The following is a 20,601-nucleotide window of genomic DNA, read 5'->3' as shown; positions in this document are numbered from 1 at the left end:
GAATTAAAACAGCATGAGTTGTAGATCTTATAAACATAAATTATACCAGTCATGTTATGGTTACAAATTCCCAAACATTACAAAATGTGTTCATTTGTTACATTATTAAAATTGCATTAACAATACTGACTTTCTATTTTATATACATATATTTTAAATATATTTCTTTTTTTTCTTTATAAATATATATATACAAATATATGTATATATAACCCACGGGGGACCTAAAGTGGGTGAATGACTTGAACATTTTCTTCAATAGATTTGATCTGTCAGGCGCCCCTCCCCCGGCTCATTCCCCCGTGCTGCAACCTCCATTGTTCTTATCACCGGTGAACGACCCTGCCATCTCCACCCTTCCCCCTCCTTCAACCCCCCACTGTCAGCTACTTCACACATCCTCTCTGTCTCCTGCTTGTCCACTCACACACACCCCTCCACCCACTACCTGCACTTTGTCCCTCACAACCAACCAGGTGAGGAGTGAGCTCAGAAGGTGTAAGGCAAGAAAGGCTGCGGGTCCAGATGGCATCAGCTCAAGGCTCCTCAAATCCTGCCCCGACCAACTGTGCAGGATTGTGGAGCTATTGTTCAACCTGAGCCTGAAGCAAGGGAGGGTACCACAACTGTGGAAAACATCTTGTGTGGTACCCGTGCCAAAGACCCCCCCACCCCAAGGACTTCAACAGCTACAGACCGGTGGCGCTGACATCACAGCTGATGAAGACCCTGGAGAGGCTGGTCTTTGGCTATCTTCGACCCCTTGTGAGACCATCGATGAACCCACTTCAGTTCACCTACCAGTGCCTTCAACACCATTCAGCCCAGGCTGCTGGGGGAGTGATCTGGAGTGCTGGATGGATCACCACTTCACCAGCTGGATCCTGGACTACCTCACCAACCGTCCACAGTACGTGAGGACCCGGGAGTGTCACTCAGACACGATTGTCTGCAGCACGGGGGCCCCCCAAGGAACGGTTCTGGCACCGTTTCTCTTCACCCTCTACACTGCAGACTTCACCCACAATACAGCAAAGTGTCACCTGCAGAAGAACCTGCTATTGTCGGCCTCATCTCTGATGGGGATGACGAGGAGTACAGAGAGCTGACACAGGACTTTGCCCTCTGGTGCCAGAGGAACCACGTCCTGCTCAACGCAGGGAAGAACAGGGAGCTGGTGGTGGACTTCAGGAGGCGCCATCATTCCCCCCAATACCAGTGAACGGACATTGAGATTGTACAATCTTACAAGTACCTGGGCGTTCACCTGAACAAAAAACTGGACTGGTCAGATAACTCTGCTGCTCTGTTCAAGAAGGGACAGAGCAGCTTTATCTGCTAATGAGACTGAGGTCTTTTGGGGTTCAGGGGGCACTCCTTAAGACCTTCTTTGACTCTGTGGTGGCATCAGCTATTTTTTATGGAGTGGTCTGCTGGGGCAGCAGCATCTCGGCTGCTGACAGGAAGAGACTGAACAGACTGGTTAAGAAGGCCAGCTCTGTCCTGGGGAGGCCTCTGGACACTGTGGAGGTGGTGGGAGACAGGAGAATGACAGCTAAACTGTCCTCTCTATTGGACAACATGTCCCACTTCCCCCCAGGACATTTTGTCCGCACTGTGCAGCTCCTTCAGTGACGGGCTGCTTCACCCGCTGTGTCTCACAGAAAGATACCGTAGGTCCTTTCTTCCTGCAGCGGTCAGACTGTACAATCACCACGGCCCCTGGTAGACCACCACACCAAGAAAAGTCTATTCCAACACTGTGTGCCATTATCAATGCCTTGTGCAATATTCACTCCTACACATTTTTTTCCAATGACTGTACTTATATTACTGTTACTGTATTTTATTCTATTGAATTCTTACTCACCACTTTACACTCTTGCTCTTTGCTGTAACAATGTAAATTTCCCCGTCGTGGGACAAATAAAGGACTTCTGATTCTGATATTCAGCAACATTCTAAATACTGAAAAGGTTTTTTGAAATCAGTTTTTACCTGCAGCATGTATTTGATACTTTGTGCAGTCATCCTATTATATATTGTTGTAGGATAATGGAATGAAGCCAAGTCAAACTCCTAACTCAAATGCAAATGGACATTTATTGAACACTTATTTATTCCCAACACAACAGGAAAGTCAAGAACAGAATTGGAGGAACAACTTTGAGGAACATTTCTGAAATGAGAAGACTAAACCTTAGTGCTATAAAGACAAATATTACAAGATCAACATTTGTTATCAAACTGACTGTGGAATATATAAAAGTGAATTAACAGCTCCCAAGTCAGTGTTCACGCTTCTTCAAGCTCCACTAGCACACCGTCACAGTCTTTAGGGTGGAGAAACATCACTGGTTTCCCATGAGCACCTATCCGAGGCTCTGCTGACAGAGTTCTGATGTTCTTTGCTTTCAAGTCGACTATTGCAGCATTAATGTCGTCGACCTGCAATCGGGAGGAAAACGGTTAATTATCTTTTAAACTTTGGTTTGAAAACTCTATCATACTGATAATCTTTAATGCACAGTAAAGTTTGGAGAGCAGGAAATATACTGTATGTACTGTATTGTTGTCCAAAGTATAACAGAGAGGGCTGAGTGGTTCAGATAGGGTTTAAAATGTGCAACTGTAAGTGTCATATGTTTGGTTTTAAGAAGCTTTATTGACATAAAAATTAATTAGAGACCGAATATTGATGTTTAACAGTTTTAAAAAGTCTGACAACAATTTGTATTTTGACATAAACACATAACATCTTTATTTGCATTTAGTGGGACATTTTAGAGTTCACAAATAAAACGTGTCAGTGCTCCCTGGTGGACATACTAAAAATATTCTTCTACTTCTGGTTGACTACTGCATGCATTCCTTTGACATTTCTGTAATGCTTGTTACTTATTGACATATACACCGGTAATGATGTATCTGTAATAAGCTAATATTGGTTGGGCTATTGAATAAATTATTGTTACTTTCGCCAAGGAGGTTATGTTTTGTTTGATTAAGGAAAAACTACTGGCCTGATTTTCAAGAACTTTGATGAAAGGGTCTAGCATGGGCCCATTACATTTTGGAGCGGGAAGGCTCTGACGGAGATCTACTTTCTCCGAGTCCCCTTCTAGTTTATAGTGATGTAGCTTACACAGAGGAACCCTAACAAGTAGCAAACCAAATGTGCAAATTCACACAGATATTCCCTATAGGTATGAAAGCACTGCAAGTCTTCTACTAATAGGTAAAAGCTGGAATTGAGTGTCTCCAGGAACAAGACCCAAAGGAGCACCTTTGGGATAAAGTGCGACAGGATGTTTGTTGCACAAACAGTGCTGCTATTATTTTGTAACATTAAACCACTTTCAAGGCAAGACATTTCCACCCATCAAACAGGTGTAACTAATAATTAATGAATAATGGATACATTCAATTTAGGTGTGTCAGTGCCATTTGGGCACTGCTGCTGGCCTTGTTCACGGAAGACATTTCAACACATCACAGTAGTTATTTAAATTCTTCGTTCAGTTCTTGCACAAAATACAATCTTTGTGACAGGTGCGTAGAATCAAAGACTCATGACTAATCCCAAATAATCCTGCACGCTGACCATCACTTGAATCCACTTTATTAACAGAACGTTTCAGTCCTCAGACCTTCATCAGACAAAAGACCTGTCACAGAAGGACATACACAGTGTAACTAATGAAATTAATGATGGCAGAATTATATTTAGCATCTTTGGTTTCAGGTCATGATATTGTGCATACTGGCTCATGACAAACACAGCCACCAATAATGTAACACCTGTGCTTTACCAAGTATGACAAGTCAAAATCTCTCCTACCAAGTAAGCCTATTCTGCATGCTGGCTCACTTGCACACATAAAAGGAAATGAAGCCTATATTAATGTTATTAGTTAAGCCTGTTCTGCTGCTCCAGTTTTATAATGAGAAAGTTCTATTCAAGCTTGTTTGAGGGTTAAAGTCCTACAAAATACGGACCAGGTGCACCTGATAAAGTGTCTACTGATTTTAATCCCTACAACATGCTATCAATGCTTTCTCACCTCAATACAAATGTGGTGCATCCCTCCAGACTTGTTTTTCTGTAAGAAGCCAGCGATCGGGCTCTTCTCTCCCAGAGGATGGAGCAGCTCCAGCTTAGTGTTGCCGAGCTCCACAAACACAGTGTATACACCATGCTCAGGTAGGGGCACCTTGGCACTCACTGTGGCCCCCAGTACGTCCCGATACAGAGCTGTAGCCTTCTCCATATCGGGGACGGCGATGGCAATGTGGTTCAGCCTCCCAATCTTCCAGAGTGATCCAGGCACGCCCTGATGGAGGGGTGTTGTTGTTGAATGTGCTCTCATGAGTGTGAGACGAGAACATCTAGAAAGACCTGCCACTGAATAAAAATATAAAAAATATTGTGAGATTAGATTATTGTGGCTAATCTGTTGGAACATTAGTCCTAGAGTTTTTACATACAGTTGCTACTCTTTTCCCTTCAAGTAGCGTCAAAGTTGGGAAACTATCTTATTTCACACTGTGAAATTAAGAGGGTTAAGTAAGCTTTTGCAAAAGTACAGCTATGGCGTTCGTCAAAATGTTAAATTTAAAGAACTCTGAGAGTTCAGTTGTATTATTTAAAATGAGAATTGAAGTATGCACAATGGTAAATATAAGACTGGACTAAAGTTAGCTTTGCATGTCTTTAGATAAAATTAATACATTCACTTGTTTGGACACAAAACACGAGTAGGCTCCAACCCAAACGTTGCAACAACACAAACCCATGATGTAACGTCAACATAGGTTTAACTTGGACAGCAACTTTGTGTAACGCAGATAATGTTTAACAGCACTGAAGTCTTGCTTGAAGTTCTACAATAAATCAGAGAACGACTGATAAAAGTATACGTTTGGTAGTTAAATAATTGTTAACAAAAACCAACCTGCAACCTTCAGCACGGCGGACGCCATGTTTGTATCTCGGAACCAGAAATAGCAGCGGAAGAGTTTCCAGACGAGCCTGTTTACCTGAGACACACACGTACACGCATGTGGGAGAAAAGATGGCTAGTGTAGTTGTGTGGAGCGTGCTGGAGGAATGTGTAAAGAAAATAAATGCCAACACAGCCCAACCAGAGAGCTTTCTAAGGCAAGTGTTTGCTGTGTGTGTGTTTGCGTTGTAGAAAAAGCTTTAAAATGTTGTTTACGCATGTTAAAAGAGACGCGTTTCAACTAGCTAACCGTTAGCTAAAGCTAACTGCATGCACTTCTAGCGTTAGCACAGGATAGCTAACTGTCACCCTTTTGGATACTTTAAGGACTGTTTGGGAAGATATTTATTATTTACCATGTCGCTGTTTTGAAGTAAATATTCCATGTTATCGTGACTACATGTCTTTAGTATGATGACCACAGTTACACGCGGTTAGAACAAGTGGAAGGAAAATTAACCCATGTAAGTTACTCTTTTGTCAACGAGGACCACAACAACAACAACCACCACAGATGACTCAAATATCCTGCATCTACACTTAAGTTTTTATTTTGTTGTATGAAGTAAACTAACAGAAATTAGTTTACTTCATACAACAAAAATAAAAACTTCTGACTTCCTTATACAATTGACCGAAGTGGACAGCTGACCCTACTGCATCAACACAGTTTTGTTTAGAAGAGTGGGAGAAACCGTCAGTACAATAGAAATAATGATTATGTGATTGTGATTCACAGAAATGCCAGAAATAAATATAGTTTCGGAAGTTAAAATGTCTTGTGGTCTGTATAAATTGGTGGTAAGCCACACAGACGCCTCTTGTCTCTCAAGCAATGTCATTACTAGATAATGTCTGTTCTAAACAAATATTTGCTGTCTAAAATAGTACCTAAAGTATTTTATTTGACATTTATATACTGTTGTTTTTTATTCCCTAAAAGTTTTTTTTAATTCTTATGTTAAAGGAGGTGGTCTTTATTTTGGGTTTTGTGGTCAACTCTGCAATAAACCATTGTGGAAAAAACCCTGAAACTGTCTCTTAAAGAAATGTTAAAATACCAAATTGTTGACATACTATTACATAATAATTACTTAAGTTACTTCCAATTCTTGGTATCAAGTGTATCACATAAGAATGTAATAGTTATATTGTTGGGTTATGTACTTGTAGATTGCATACTACAGACTTTCACCTAACTTCATGTTTGTCTTTTGGACAAATATAAATTAAAAAAAATACTCTATTGCTTTTAATAATACACCAGACTTGCCATACTGACTTCAGTGTTTCCACCTTTTCAGCCTTCAAGATGGAGTGGCAGCAGATTTTACCTCTCTGACTAAGACCCTGTATGACCTCCACAAAGGTCAGGAGCCTGCTGATTATAAAGGCAGCCCGTTGGCTCAGCTGGTGGTGGAAAACTTTGATGAAGAGCAGATCTGGCAGGAACTGGAGCTGCAGAACAACGCTGTACTGAAACACTTTAAAAATGCAGCTGATGAAGCTTTGTCAGATGAGACATTAACAGTGCTTGAAGAGAAAGAGACTAGTGCTGAGGAAGAAGTAGAGGCGGACGATGAAAATGTTGATGAAGAAGAGGAGGAGGAGGAGGAGCCGACCAGGCAGCCTAAGAAAATGGCTGTGGAGGCTGAGGACGGGGCAGAGGATAACACAGATGAGGACTCTGATTTAGATTTTGATGTAGATGCTCTGGAGAAGCGCGAGAAACGGAAGAAGGAGACTGGAAGGAAAGTCTCCAAAACAAAAGTGGTTCCCTCTGAGGTTGATGATACGTTCTTCAAACTATCAGAGATGGAGTCTTTTCTTGATGTTATGGACAAGCAAGAGGGAAAGGATGATAAGAACGAAGATGAGCTAGACTATTTTCAGGACCTGCCCTCCGATGATGACGACAATCTCGACTTAGAGCAAGTCCTATCTACCAAAAAGAAAAAGAAGAACACTGTATGTATTTTCTCATTTATTCTCACCTAATTTGTTGTGTTCTGGTGGAATGGAATACAGGAAATGTATTGATTTATTGTCTATATTGACAGGTAAAGAGCTCCAGGAATCTCAAGTACAAGGACTTCTTTGATGCTGTGGATGGTGAACCAGCTAAAGCAAATGACAAGTCAGATGGCGAGGATGACAGCATGGATGAAAGCCGGGAAGATGGTGAAGAAGAAATGGATGCAGAGGAAGGTGATTTTGATGACGAAGAGGAGGTTGACGATGAGTAAGTGTGATTTAAAATGATATAATGCATATTATTATGTGTGGGATAAGCCCGTAGGGTTGATTCCAGCATGTTTGTATCTACCCTTTGCCAGGGATGAAGAGAGAGGGCAGTCCAAAGCATCCCATAAGAAAGTGACCTTTAACCTCTCTGGAGACGAGGACAGCGAGGGAGAGGACGTGGAGGACATTTTTGGGAAAAAACCTCCTACAAGCTCAGCAAAGACTCCATCACAGTCATCATTTGAGAAACGGCAAGAAAAGGTAATATGCTTTAAAGTTTTGCTCATTTGATTTGACTGTCCGTGTGGCTTAAATGTGGTGCAAGAGTCATAACTAACAGTGGGCTATGTGCAAAAAATATGTAGTTTAAATGCCAAAACAATACTTTATTCCCCACATTGAGGATATGAAAATGTTTTTCTACACCCCCTTTTTCTGTTTAAACAATATGCTAAACTTCTCTAATGCATCAGTGTTTAATGTTGTTGTAACAAAAAGCAGCCATACAAGACCTGTAACTAAATAAAATGCTAAATTAATGCTTCAGTCAGGAAGTATTTATCCAATAGAGAAAGATGACAAAAAATCTGATCAAGAATTTGATGCCAAATGTCGGTTCTTGACATTTGTCAATGCTTGAGACACATTTCTGTTGGTAACTAATAAAGTATCAAAGTTTGATAACAGCCAGATCTGCTGCTTCAGTGTAATCCAGTCAGCCTACAACCAAGGCTGTGTTCAGAGCAACCATAACTCTCTGAGAAAAATTGCAGCCCTCATTCATTTAAAAGAGGCCAGTCCAGCGACACGTCAGGGGTGCCAACGCAACAGGCTCTGGGAAAAATAATGTGAGCATCAAGCAAAAACAATGTGTTGGCCAATCAAACGCGTGTAAGCAAACGTTCCCAGAGGATATTGTTTTCCTCCAAAAGATGCATTAATGATATTAATGATTAGTCTTTGTAAAGCGTTTAGCTGGATATTCATATATTCATTCATGCAGCTGGCATTACTGAAACTTGAAAATATAACGAGGGGGGACATAAGAGATGATGATTGACATAGTAAATGACAGTGGTCTTAGAGGGCAGTACAAGACGAACATTTCATTCTATCTCTGTTGCAGCCTTAGCGTCATTCTGATGGCATTCAATACAGACAACATTCCTGTCTAGGTTGGATCTAGTAAGATTGCTGTCTGATTATTGCATAAAAGGGACCAGGACGCTTATTCAAACATGAGACTAACATTGTAAGAGTGCATGTCTGAAAGGGCCTGAAAATCCCTCAAATTCACAGATCTGTCCCTCAAACTGGACTTCCTGGATTGTGTTTTTATAGCTCACTGGTACCCGAGGCAACACGCTCCCATCAACGCAACCCCCTGCGTTCTTTTAGCGCAGGGCTGATTTCTGTCTGAATGCCCAATAATAAAGATTATTATATCCTATCCTATTGCTGTTCTAACCTGCAGATGTCAGAGAAGATTGATGAGTTGGAGAAAGCAGCTCTTTCAGACAAGCCCTGGCAGTTAACCGGAGAGGTAACAGCGCAGACTCGTCCAGAGAACAGCATGCTGGAGGAAGATGTGGAGTTTGAGCAGACATCCAGGATGGGTGAGTTACTCCTCTTCTTTTGTGTGGTGCATGTTATTTTGGCTTTCTAAGATAATTCACACCATTGTTATGTTTCTGTTGTTTAATTTAGGTTTTTATGGCAAGGAATTTATTTCTTTGTGTTATTTCAAATCTGATAACAATATTTTGCTCTTATAGCCCCTAGTATCACTGAGGAAACCACACTGCAGCTTGAAGACATCATCAAACAGAGAATTAAAGACCAGGTTAGTCACAATAACGTGTGTCTTTTATTTTGTCTGAAAAAAAACTAAATTATTATTTTTTGCTTCCTGATTATAACCCAGTGCCTTTTGGCTTGTGTTTCTGTAAGGCGTTTGATGATGTGGTCCGAAAAGAGAAGCCCAAAGAGGAGGTGTTTGAGTACAAGAAGAGGCTAACGTTGGACCATGAGAAGAGCAAGCAGAGTTTAGCAGAAATCTATGAGCAGGAATACCTCAAGCAGAATCAGGTTTGACGTTTATCTTGTTTTTACTGCTACTTTCCAACACGCATGAATCTGTGCTGCATTCATTATTTTTTGTGTTTTCTTTTAGAAAAAGACAGAGGCGGACAACCCATCCCATGTAGAAATTCAAAAGCTTATGGACACACTCTTCCTAAAGTTGGATGCTCTCTCCAACTTCCACTTTACACCTAAACCAGTAAGTTTTGCATTCTGACAGCAATGACTGAAAGTCGCCAAATATGCCTAAAATATTGAGATTGGCTGTTTGAACACATCTGAAAGTTGTAGAAGTTAGTTTCAGCCCTCGCCAGAAAATCATAGTATTTAGCAAAACCCATTGTGTAGAATTTCTAACTTAAATCTAACTGGTTAATCAAGTCTTCAATTTAATATGTGATACTTAATGCATTATAACAATTTAAGACGTATCTAAATGTATAACATCCCATCCGCTCAAAAAACAATCTCTGTAAATAGAGACAATAATAATAATAATAATAATAATAATAATAATAATAATAATAATAAGCTTTAGTTGTATAGCACCTTTCATACAAGAATTGCAGTCCAAAGTGCTTCACAGCAAAAACATAACAATTAGTACAAGATTAGAGAGAATAAGAGCATTTATTGTACAATAATCACAGTGTTGATGTAAATGAGTCTGAAGAACCATTATAAAATAGCAGAATTAAAATAGTATAAAATAACATTGGCACACCATTCTTGTAAATGTTTTAAACTATCAGGGCCATATTTTGAAAGTATGAGATCAACAATGGGCCCCTGTGGCCCTTCAACTGGTTTACTCCCTTTGCTACCCATTATTTACAACCTCTTTATTGACCTTTTTAAAGTAGAAAACACAGACGTCTCTGTGAGTCCAGATTATTTTGGCAAAATCTTGGTTAAAGCCCGCTTCATAAACAAACCCCTGTTTGTTAAGTTTTATGAAACCTATTGGTAAAAGCCAGTTTTTCTCCAATATATTCTTTAATCTTTCACTTTTCCACTAATTGTGTAAAGAACATGTAAACACATTTATTAGAGAAACTTCCAGTTTGTTCCCGTGGTAAAACAGTATTTGATCTCAAGTTTTTCAAAAATACACACTGAAAATATATCCTAGTTACCTTTATACATTCAATGTTAAACCAGTAATAATTCACCATTAAAAGGCTAAGATAAAACATATATGAAATATCACCATTACAAGGCTAAAGTAAAGAGATATAAAATATCACCATTACAAGGCTAAAGTAAGGAGATATAAAATATCACCATTACAAGGCTAAAGTAAAGAGATATAAAATATCACCATTACAAGGCTAAAGTAAGGAGATATAAAATATCACCATTACAAGGCTAAAGTAAAGAGATATAAAATATCACCATTACAAGGCTAAAGTAAAGAGATATAAAATATCACCATTACAAGGCTAAAGTAAAAAGATGTTTTAGCTGACTTTTGAAGATATTTAGCGAGCTTGCCTCCCTAATGTCTGCAGGTAAAGTGTTCCATAGCTTTGGTGCATAATTGCACCAAATGCAATGTATAAAATGGAATAGAAATAAATTGTAAATGTGAACTGATAATTTGAACATATAATTTTTGCCGTTTGTCCCCAGACTGTTCCCGAGGTCAAAGTGGTGTCTAACCTGCCATCGGTCACAATGGAGGAGGTGGCTCCAGTCAGCGCTAGTGATGCTACACTGCTTGCACCAGAAGAAGTCAAGGTTTGTCACCAATCCATTTTTCTAAAATGTATTTTGATCTATGTATATTTAGTTACACGGCGTGTCTAACAATACTTTCCTCTAACCAAAGGTGAAGAACAAAGCAGGAGATATTCTGGGTGATACTGAGAAGACGTCAACAGACAAGAAGCGTGAGAGACGCCACAAGAAGACTGTGAAGCGTGTAAAGATCAAGGAGAAAGAAAAGAGACAGAAACTTAAAGATGCCAGTACAACTGGAGAAAACAGAAAGCTGTCAAAGGCTGAAGTCGCAGAAAATCTGAAGAAACTCACAAAAGGAGGCAAAGCCAAGTTACTTAAGGTGATTGTTTGCTTTCATGTCCCTTCTCACGTGCCGTTCTATGCAACTTTATACCACTTTATATTTTGGAGGAACATTTTTAGTTTTTACTCAGCCTCATTTCACAGCTATAGTCACTAGTTACTTTAGTGATTTAAAAATGAACACACAAAACTTATGAACACTAAAATATGAGGTATTGTTACAGATCAAACTAGCCAAAAGTATATAAAATAATAAAAATTGGCGCCCTTTTTGCTACAACTTTAAAATGTTTAAATGTTTAGGCATCTGTAATTTTAACTGCATAAAATGATATGTAGTTATATATCACTGACTGTCATTTTGCTGGATTACAAATATTTAAACTTTTAAAGCTTAAAGTAAAATTTGAATACAATTTTGAATGCAGGGTTTTTACATATATAATAAAGCACTTTTACACTGTGGTGTTGTTACTTTAGGTTGCTTCACCAGCCAGGCACTACACACCTTGTTAATGCCAAAATAACCATTACATTGAATCTTAGATGATAGATAAATAAATAAAACTGTATATGTTCCTGAGGAGACTCTACTAACACGATGTTCCTCTTTTTCAGGATGATGGGAAGGACAAGGCTCTGCGGTCCTCTCAAGCTTTCTTCTCTGAGCTGCAGGACCAGGTTAAAAGTCAGATCAAAAGTGCAAAGGACCAGTCATCAAAGAAAAAGAAACTCAAAGAGGTTTCTGTCGGCAAACTCAAGTTATAACAACTGTGATTTTTTGTTGTGGAAGATCAACGTTTTATTGTATAGATTCTTTTTTATGAGAAAGCTGCAATATATTAAATCTGAAAGTAATCCTTGTTAAATGTTTCCATTTTCAATAAAAACCAATCGAGTGACCATATGTGTTTTTGTTTGTTTGGCAATGAGTAGAGCATTTTAAACTGTAATAACAAATGTTAATTCACAGGAAAATAGCACTTGGCATCAAAGAGCAATTTCCTTTGTGGAAAGCTGAATGTAAAGTGCTTGTCTTGTCTTTATTATTTATAAATGCGTATAGAAAATTAGAAATATACACAAACCTTGCAAATAAAATGTGTGCACAAGTTAAAATTAGCACAACCTTAAACATCTACAGCAGTAAAATGCAACATATACATTAATACAGCAGTAATATTAATAAAATAAGTGTACATTTCTAGCTAATTTCAGTAGTTGGTGTAATTTTGACATGCAAGAAAATAAATACTTTGGCCAGTTTTTCACTGATAATTTGAATAACAAATGTTTATTGAAAACATTGTACACAATATACTCTGTTACTTAGCACATTTTAAAAGTGTCCTGTCAATGTAAAGTGTTGTTTATTTAAAAAAACAACTGCACAGCTTTTGTATGCAGCTACAAAAGTAGTATGGGGAGGCTCATAGTGGCTTACAATGATGCAATGAGGTTGTTGCTTCAGGTTCCCAGATGATAGTGCCAGTCTACTGTTTATGTTCTCTGGTGTTCCACTTCCTACATGTGTGGCACAACAATTCTGTGTCACTTGGATGAGTCGGGACAACAGCATCTTTATAGAAGCTTTAACAAGCCCTAGCTCTTGCGAGTCTAAAGTAAAGTTTGAATTTAATAAAATTGAAAGTGGAATATTTGTCTTTAAAATATAAGCCGTGAAAGTAAACAATGTAGCACCAAATCACAGTTCTTCCGTACATGTATTTTGGTCACATCTGTTTGACGCCTAAAGACCACGCCCCCTCGAGATAAAATTCCCATGACGTCACTAAAGATCATTACGGAAGTGAACCAGGCGACGAAACCAAACAGACAGAAACCCAAATAAGTTGGTGTGTACGCTTTACTAATATTTACAGGTGAGTTACTGTCTCTTTATTGAACGTTGTTCGATTTAAAAGTATACTATTCTTCAAACTACTTGAGTGGGTTTGATCTGTTTGTTTTGTTTTTGCTAGCATTGAGTGAGAGCTCGGTAGCTAACGTTAACTGTTAGCACAAACGATGACAGAACAGACTGCTGCTAACAAAGCAAAGGCTAGCTAACAGTCAGATATGGCAACAAATACACAAGGTTTCTAAACATGTATGTAATAGTGTGATTTAGTAAATAGAGAAAAACAAGAAATTAAAGTAGATAAGATGGGCACGTTTAAAGTGTTATGTCTTCGGTAACGATAGCCGCGTTAGCTGTCCGTCACGTCAGGCTAAAGCTAACTTTTTGAGCTGTTCGTAAGCTAACTTCATGTTTTCGTGTGTGTTGTGTTTGCTTGTAGCACATTTGCGGGGTCATTATGTTGTCATGGGTTGGTCATGCTCACATGATTAAATGACTCACAGGATCAGAGATGGGGGGCGAGGTCAGATGGAATCTGTAGGTTTGTTTTGGTTGACTGCTTCCTTGTGGATCCTCTCTCATCCTCTCTTTTTTCACAGATAGTCTATCATCATGCTGGGAGGGGGATTCAAAGCAGAGAGGCTAAGAGTCAACCTGCGGCTTGTCATTAACAGACTCAAACTCCTTGAGAAAAAGAAAAGTAAGTCCTGAGCTGAATAAAAACCTTGGTCCTAGTCTTCTACAGTTGTTGTGGCATCAGTCGTTTAATGTTTCTGTTCCTCCCAGTAATGACAATTTACCTTCTCCCATTCACAAATTTTAAAATGAAGCTGAGCTTGCTCAAAAGGCAAGGAAGGAGATTGCAGATTACCTTTCATCGGGAAAGGATGAGCGCGCACGGATCCGTGTGGAGCACATTATCAGAGAAGACTATCTGGTGGAAGCCATGGAGATCCTCGAGCTTTACTGTGACCTGCTGCTGACTCGCTTTGGCCTCATTCAGTCCATGAAGTGAGTAACTAAGATAATACCACTTTTACTGATGCACAGTGTACATTAATTGACAGAAAAGTAACTATTTTGAAAAATACAATTGATCATCAAATATGGAGCTTTTCTCTGTTTTAACTGAATATCTTTGGGTTTTGGACTGACAAAACAAGACATTTAAAGACATCCCCTTGGACTTTGAGAAGATGTGATGGACATATTTGACTTATTCTTGACATTTTAAAAATAGAGTTTCACTTTCTCTCTGGCTATTTTTTTGGTCTTTTTCTTTTGTAAGCCCTTTTCTGTTTCTCCAATTAGGGAACTGGACCCAGGCCTACAGGAGGCAGTGTCCACTCTCATCTGGGCAGCGCCTCGTCTCCAGGCAGAGGTGTCTGAACTAAGAACTGTAAGTACTGCTTAGATATAACGTGTGGTACTGATGGCAAACAATTTGAACGAGTTCTGTCCATTTATTCCTGTTATGCCATTCTTGACAGTTTTATCTCAAAATGCTTCCGTCAGGTATCTGACCAGCTATGTGCAAAATATAGCAAGGAGTACGGCAAGCTGTGCAGGACAAACCAGATTGGCACAGTCAACGATAGGGTAGGCAATTATTTCCACTGACTGCCCTCGAGTCTGTTCAAGAATGCATGAACCTTTAGTCTAGTATCTTTTAGCAGCATCTTAATCAAATATCTGATATGTTTATAGCTGATGCACAAACTGGGTGTGGAGGCCCCTCCCAAGATCTTGGTGGAGCGTTACCTGATAGAGATCGCCAAGAACTATAATGTTCCATATGAACCTGACGCCATGGTCCGGGTGAGTGTTAAAGAATCTGTTATATCACTCACTATGAAGGATGCCGTTATGCATTGTGTTTATTTACCCGCTCATCCACCCCTGTCTCCGGACAGCCTGAGGTGTCTCCTGGAGAGGAGGCAGACCTGATTGATGTGGACAATGACAGGAAGCCTGGAAGAGGAGGAGGAGGTGGTGGAGGAGGTGGTGGTGGTGGTGGTGGAGGATTCACTGTTCCTGTTGGTGCTATGCCTATGCCCATGCCCATGCATATGCCAATGCCAACAGCTTTCAACTATCCACCTCCCAAAGGAGCCGTAAGAGATTCTTTTAAAAGATCCTATTCTTTATTATTTTGTTATGAGTTATGTATTTCGTAATAAAAAAACTTTTGGAATTGGACGGCAACATGGATGAAATCATCAATCACAGTTAATATCGTCATATCGACCAACCATGGAGTGTAATTACCTTTGCCAAAATGATCGGGATATAGCGATAATATATTGGTAATAATTTGAAACTCAAACAAAGTATTTTAGTGATTTTAAACATGTAACATATAATACAACATCTCTTTAAAAAAAGGATTGTGTATAGATAGAGGATAGTTGACCCATATCATATAAAAGCTTTCGCTACCAGCCAACAACAACGGAGATGAATGGAATTTAATTAACATATACTTTTATCAAATTACTGTCCATTTTCTCCCAAAGTAAACTTAACATTCTGCCCTATTTTTAAATGATTGAAGTCCTTCACAAACATTGCTGATTATTGCGATGAAGACAGTGTGATGATATGACTGTAACGATGAGAGAAAGATGTAGTTTTACCAGCGGTCATTACATCCCAAATGGGATGTGTAGTCTGAAAACAATTGTACTTCCTTATCTTTTATTGACTTGAAAAGGGTGCTAATTATGAATATGCATTAGTTAACTGCCTTTAGACTTGTACCTGACTTTTATTTTTCTCCAGGAACCGTACAATTCTCCAATTGGAACCTACCACAACTTCCAGCAGCCCATGGGAGGAGGGCCCCCTCAGCTGCCCACTTGTCCCCCCACATACGAGTCTGTAAGTGACTGAACCCCCCTCCCACATCCATGCCCCGCTCCCACAGACGGGCAGGGCAGGGCAGGGCAGGGCATCACTCAGGGAAGAGCAGTTCATTCAGCTTGCTTACATTATTTTTCCTGTCTTCTACATTTTGTTGAAACTATTAAGGCCCAGATTCGGCTTCATCCGCATGGATATATGTTGCATGAAGTGCTAATGCTTCACTAACTACTAACTTTGAATTGATCAAAAAGCGGGACTGAAATGAAAAGATGAGTGATGTGTTTTAGAGGGAGCTGAGGCTAGCTAAGTCCTAAAGCCTTATTTGCGTTGCACACTAAAGGTGATGATTTCTAAAGAAACTCCTCTGCAGTTTTCCCATTTTATTTTATTTATTTATTTTCTCAACACTAACACATATACTATTTATTTGATTTCAATAGGAAGATAATTGATCCCTTAACATTTTCTCTGTGTTTCAGATTGATGACCTAACTGACAAACCTTTTGTTCCCTTCCAGGCCGTAGGTGAGTTCGGCCAGGATTAGGATTAAGCTGGGGATATTTCTGTCAACAAATCTATTCAACCCTAAATCTATTTATTCCTTCTGAAGACGTAGGTCTTTAAAGACTGGGTCAGAGATATATAGTCTTATTGTTAAAAACGGATAAATAATTTCCTAAAACTGATGGGCACTGTAGTTTTTGGTAAATGTTACCGAAATGAGAGTAGATAATGTATTTGTAGATATTCAGAAGCAGATTTGGTTTTAACTACAGCAGGACCGTGTACGTGGTATTGAAAATAAATATAATATAATAATTACCTACAGAGCCAATATTGCTGATGTGCTTTTAATAGTTTTTATGGCCTTTTAAGGTCTATGGCAGAGAGGAGTAATCTATCAGGCTTCGCCATCACAGGCGATACATTCTTTGGTAGTTTTGATCTTTTCATAGGATCTTTTGACAAAGGAAATATAGCTTATCACCAGATCTATCCTTGAAATATAATCGAAATGATCTCTCAGATTGTTCATGTAAATATTTGTACAGTCCTATATTTACATTTTTTTTTGTTGAGTAGTTCCGCCGTCTGACTTTCCATCATGTGCTGTTTTACATTTGTGTCTTTGCACATGAAGCCTTTATCGCCCATTGTTTAAAAGAAAGAAGAAAAAAATAAGTTATGTTGTTTAAACTGCCCAATATACTGCTGCATAAATTAAATTGAATACCATATATGACTCTCCAGGTCCTGGCCCTTCGTCTCAGCTGTTTGACAACAATGCTCTCCCAGAACTCCCCTCTGTTCCCGACACACTCCCCACGTCCTCCTTCGGCAGAAACACCACCAGCTCGGATGACATCGACTTTGACGACTTAACACGGCGGTTTGAGGAGCTGAAGAAGAAAACCTAATTGCTATATCCCTGCTCTACACACACACAGGGGCCTGTGCCGTCACCTACACAGCTCAGAACCTTAAATGAGAAAGGTTCATGGCTCTGAAATTCAGATTTGGATAGTTCTTCCCACCCCACGGTGAAGTAATATTACATAGATATCAAACATACCTGTATTCTTACCTCATTTGTATAAATATGACCTCGACAGTTAGCAGAAATTTGCTTGGATTTACCCATGAGTACCACATGTTTTAATTTCTTTCTAAAAGGCACATAATATATATTCAAACATACAATCACATGGGTGCTGACCCCTGTTCGCTCCTTCTCATTTAAGGTGTCACCAACTTTTAACTTTTCAAATTTGTCCGTGTTATATACTATTTAACCAAACTTAGATTATAATTGTTGCCTTTCTGGGTTTTTTTTCGGGGTCTGATGAATATTTACAGTATATGCCTTGATTCTACTTTGCACATGCTGTGATCTTTGCCACTGTGTCACTCAGTCCTGTCTCAGACTAGTCAAACAAGCCCGACTGGCCGCCCCTGTTTGATGGGGAGCTGGCATTCACTAACAAAGGCTAGAGTTTGTTTCCAAGGCGAGGCTCTAGTACCCAACAATCTGTCTCTGTATGAAGGTATCGCGTCACATGGAAGTTATATTTTCAGTGTCTTGTGCAGTCATTCAGTTTTATCACTGTAGAAAGGACATTTTGAAACGCTGCTTACACTAAAAATACTTATTTATACCAGGAAAAATCAAAGCTAATGGTGATACATGTCAAACCTGTTACAGGTGTGGTGGGGCACAGAATTAAAGTGATAAAACTGTATAGAAATCTTAAATACAATATATAGCTAAACCTATTTACACAAATGATTGACCTGTACAGCAAAAATAATTTGATAGTTTTTCAATATCCCTTCCCCTTCTTATCGTTGAAGTACTTAATTTACAAGCAAAATGTATGCAGAGAAGAGCAGCCACACCCAATTTGGTTGATTAGATGTAAATATTGACCCCAGAAGTTTGTGTTGTCCTCTGTGATCCTGTGCATACGTCTTACACTCCATGTGCTCCACTTCGTTTGCCTTAGTTATCATTTCTCATCAGAGGCCTTGCCAGTCTGTACTAGGATTATGCACCAAGACTGGATACATTTTACCTGTATGGATTAGATTACACTTTTCTTTATTTGCTTTGCCCATAAACAATTCTCTAAAAAAACCCGTCTGTACTAGCAACAGAGGTCGATGTTTCCATTTCCTTATGGGTAAATGTGCGTGACAGGGTTTTGTTGTTGTCCAAACGTGACGCGTCGCTGCAGCCTAACCACACCCGGCTCTGCTTGCATGGCAAATGGACGGTGGCCTTGAATAACATGATTCATCAATCTCTGGAAAGCAAATTAAAAGGTTTTCCAGCACAGTTTATTGATAGGTTTTACACATGTAGAGATTATTAACACTAGGAGAACTGTGATCTGCTCAATGTCTTTTCTATGTTGAACTGTTCTTTCATGCTATACATTGAGACACAAAGTGGTGTCTTGTTGCAAAGAAGAGGATTTTTTTCCACTGTATACTAAGATAACAATTTAATAAAAGATTATTTGGAACTGGAAGCTGGTGAGATGTATTGCACTATTTGCTTGTTCACAAAACTTCCTCTGCTTTACGATACTGTAAAGTCAAATGGTAACCAGCAGGGGTCCTCAGTGTACAGGGAAATAATTAGGAATATGCTTAATGGTAGTGAACAAACATTTACTTTTACATGAAGTACCTGTCATTGAGGTTTAGTTTTTCTTTCAGAATAATCTTTTCACCTTCATGTATCCTAATAATTCTGTCTTGACAATCTTGCATCATATTCAGACATGTTTTACCAGCTGATCTCCAAATGTATTAAAGATGATTTCAGACCCAACTATTTCCTTGAGAGGGCACAAGTAAGGGCAGCAGGGAAGGTGGTCAATAGTGGCAACTGTTAGCATTCAGGCTATTAACTTGCATACTTATGGAGATAATCAAAAATATCTCGAAAGGTGAGATTGATCTTCGCTGTGTGGAGCTCATCGCGCGATGCAAAATGTGGCACTCGAGGCATTTGAAAATAAGAATCTTAGATGATATCCGTTAGCATAAGAGGCTGAAGAGTGAGATAATGAAAGCTGTGGGAGTAAATACTCTACTCTAATGTTTGCTGAAAAGTGAACAAAACAAAAGCCCTGTAATGAGTAGAGGTTGTGCTGTGTGAGCATTTTAAGGTAGAAAGGTCAACCATTCTTTACACTGCTTTGATGAATAAACATCTTAGAAAAGATGTTTAATATAAAGTATTTGGGTTGACTTTTTAACAATATGTTTAGCGTGTGTAACATCACAATGTCAGATTTGTGGCCCAGTGACCCTAAAAGATTCAGGTTTATGTTCGAGGCCAGCCAGCAAAAAGGCGAACATGCAGCTTGTCCTCACGTTATATCTTTCTGTGGTTACTACTGGACTCATGTACACATCACACAATAATGTGACAAACTTTTCATTATTATCTTTAGAATACACAATACACAGCGGTATTGACGACGTCAGCTCCTCCTTTTACTCGGTGAAGGAGTGCATCAGCCAATTACTGTGGCATGAATGTGTGTCGAGCTACTCCGCTGGAGTTCTGTAAAGAAAAAAGATGTAGGCTGATTTAACAGGAAGTGAGAGCTGTTGGCCAAAACTGTAATAACAGGCTTCTTTTATATTTCAAGGTTATTCCACTGAAAGGACGCATTGTGCAAAGGACATCATCTCAATCTAGTTTAGTTGTTGTTTTATACCACCAGTGTTGAGATTATAATGTCATAGCTGTACATATGCAGGTGAATGTCAGCGAAGTAGATCAGAAACTGCTTTTTCAGGAGTGATTGTAAATTATCGGACAGCAAACTTCTTTTTAGAAGTTAGCCATTTTATATTCATTTTTGATGCAATTGCTAGAATATAAGGCATTTAATCTGCTCTACAAGGACACATATTAGATTGACTGGATGACATAAAATAAATGTTCACGTTTACTAACTCAGAAACACATAATGTTGGATTAGATAAAAAATACTAACACA

General features: G+C 39.0%; 3 protein-coding genes across 4 annotated transcripts; 2 read left to right on the top strand and 1 right to left on the bottom strand.

The window, feature by feature from the left end:
* Positions 1–2,084: 2,084 nt before the first annotated feature.
* On the bottom strand, positions 2,085–5,080 carry mcee (methylmalonyl CoA epimerase). The gene is made up of 3 exons (XM_029428505.1): positions 4,956–5,080; positions 4,065–4,405; positions 2,085–2,448 (listed from the first exon to the last, which is right to left on the bottom strand). The coding sequence occupies exons 1-3, from the start codon at positions 4,981–4,983 to the stop codon at positions 2,296–2,298; spliced, it is 522 nt and encodes a 173-aa protein (XP_029284365.1). The 5' UTR covers positions 4,984–5,080; the 3' UTR covers positions 2,085–2,295.
* mphosph10 (M-phase phosphoprotein 10 (U3 small nucleolar ribonucleoprotein)) lies at positions 5,009–12,257 on the top strand. Its single transcript, XM_029428504.1, has 11 exons — positions 5,009–5,161; positions 6,308–6,971; positions 7,064–7,245; positions 7,340–7,508; positions 8,722–8,863; positions 9,023–9,090; positions 9,198–9,335; positions 9,421–9,528; positions 10,962–11,069; positions 11,161–11,391; positions 11,973–12,257. The coding sequence occupies exons 1-11, from the start codon at positions 5,076–5,078 to the stop codon at positions 12,120–12,122; spliced, it is 2,046 nt and encodes a 681-aa protein (XP_029284364.1). The 5' UTR covers positions 5,009–5,075; the 3' UTR covers positions 12,123–12,257.
* An 847-nt stretch (positions 12,258–13,104) lies between these two features.
* Positions 13,105–19,113, top strand: ist1 (IST1 factor associated with ESCRT-III). Of its 2 annotated transcripts, none has more exons than XM_029428525.1 (10): positions 13,105–13,237; positions 13,815–13,915; positions 14,046–14,226; positions 14,527–14,614; positions 14,731–14,814; positions 14,923–15,033; positions 15,129–15,329; positions 15,997–16,095; positions 16,599–16,605; positions 17,333–19,113. In XM_029428525.1, exons 2-10 carry the CDS (start codon positions 13,828–13,830, stop codon positions 17,497–17,499), a joined length of 1,026 nt encoding a protein of 341 aa, XP_029284385.1. In that variant the 5' UTR covers positions 13,105–13,237; positions 13,815–13,827; the 3' UTR covers positions 17,500–19,113. The 2 variants fall into 2 exon arrangements, with proteins under 2 accessions (XP_029284385.1, XP_029284384.1); XM_029428524.1 differs by having other exon boundaries at positions 16,560–16,605.
* Positions 19,114–20,601: the final 1,488 nt, after the last annotated feature.

Source organism: Cottoperca gobio, chromosome 3, assembly GCF_900634415.1.
Source record: "Cottoperca gobio chromosome 3, fCotGob3.1, whole genome shotgun sequence".
NCBI classification, from domain to species: domain Eukaryota; kingdom Metazoa; phylum Chordata; class Actinopteri; order Perciformes; family Bovichtidae; genus Cottoperca; species Cottoperca gobio.
The sequence above is the reverse complement of the archived record's forward strand: the minus strand, read 5'-3'. Positions and strand labels throughout refer to the sequence as shown.

Bases quoted from the DNA above. Each gene is read 5' to 3' on its own strand.
- mcee (XM_029428505.1), bottom strand. From the start codon at position 4,983: ATGGCGTCCGCCGTGCTGAAGGTTGCAG. The intron at 4,406-4,955 runs GTTGGTTTTTGT...ATTTTTATTCAG, and splicing joins CGCCGTGCTGAAGGTTGCAG to TGGCAGGTCTTTCTAGATGT. The intron at 2,449-4,064 runs GTGAGAAAGCAT...TCCCGATTGCAG, and splicing joins TGCACCACATTTGTATTGAG to GTCGACGACATTAATGCTGC.
- mphosph10 (XM_029428504.1), top strand. From the start codon at position 5,076: ATGGCTAGTGTAGTTGTGTGGAGCGTGCTGGAGGAATGTGTAAAGAAA. The intron at 8,864-9,022 runs GTGAGTTACTCC...TTGCTCTTATAG, and splicing joins TGAGCAGACATCCAGGATGG to CCCCTAGTATCACTGAGGAA. The intron at 11,392-11,972 runs GTGATTGTTTGC...CCTCTTTTTCAG, and splicing joins GCAAAGCCAAGTTACTTAAG to GATGATGGGAAGGACAAGGC.
- ist1 (XM_029428524.1), top strand. From the start codon at position 13,828: ATGCTGGGAGGGGGATTCAAAGCAGAGAGGCTAAGAGTCAACCTGCGG. The intron at 14,815-14,922 runs GTAGGCAATTAT...ATATGTTTATAG, and splicing joins TTGGCACAGTCAACGATAGG to CTGATGCACAAACTGGGTGT. The intron at 16,096-16,559 runs GTAAGTGACTGA...TCTGTGTTTCAG, and splicing joins GTCCCCCCACATACGAGTCT to ATTGATGACCTAACTGACAA.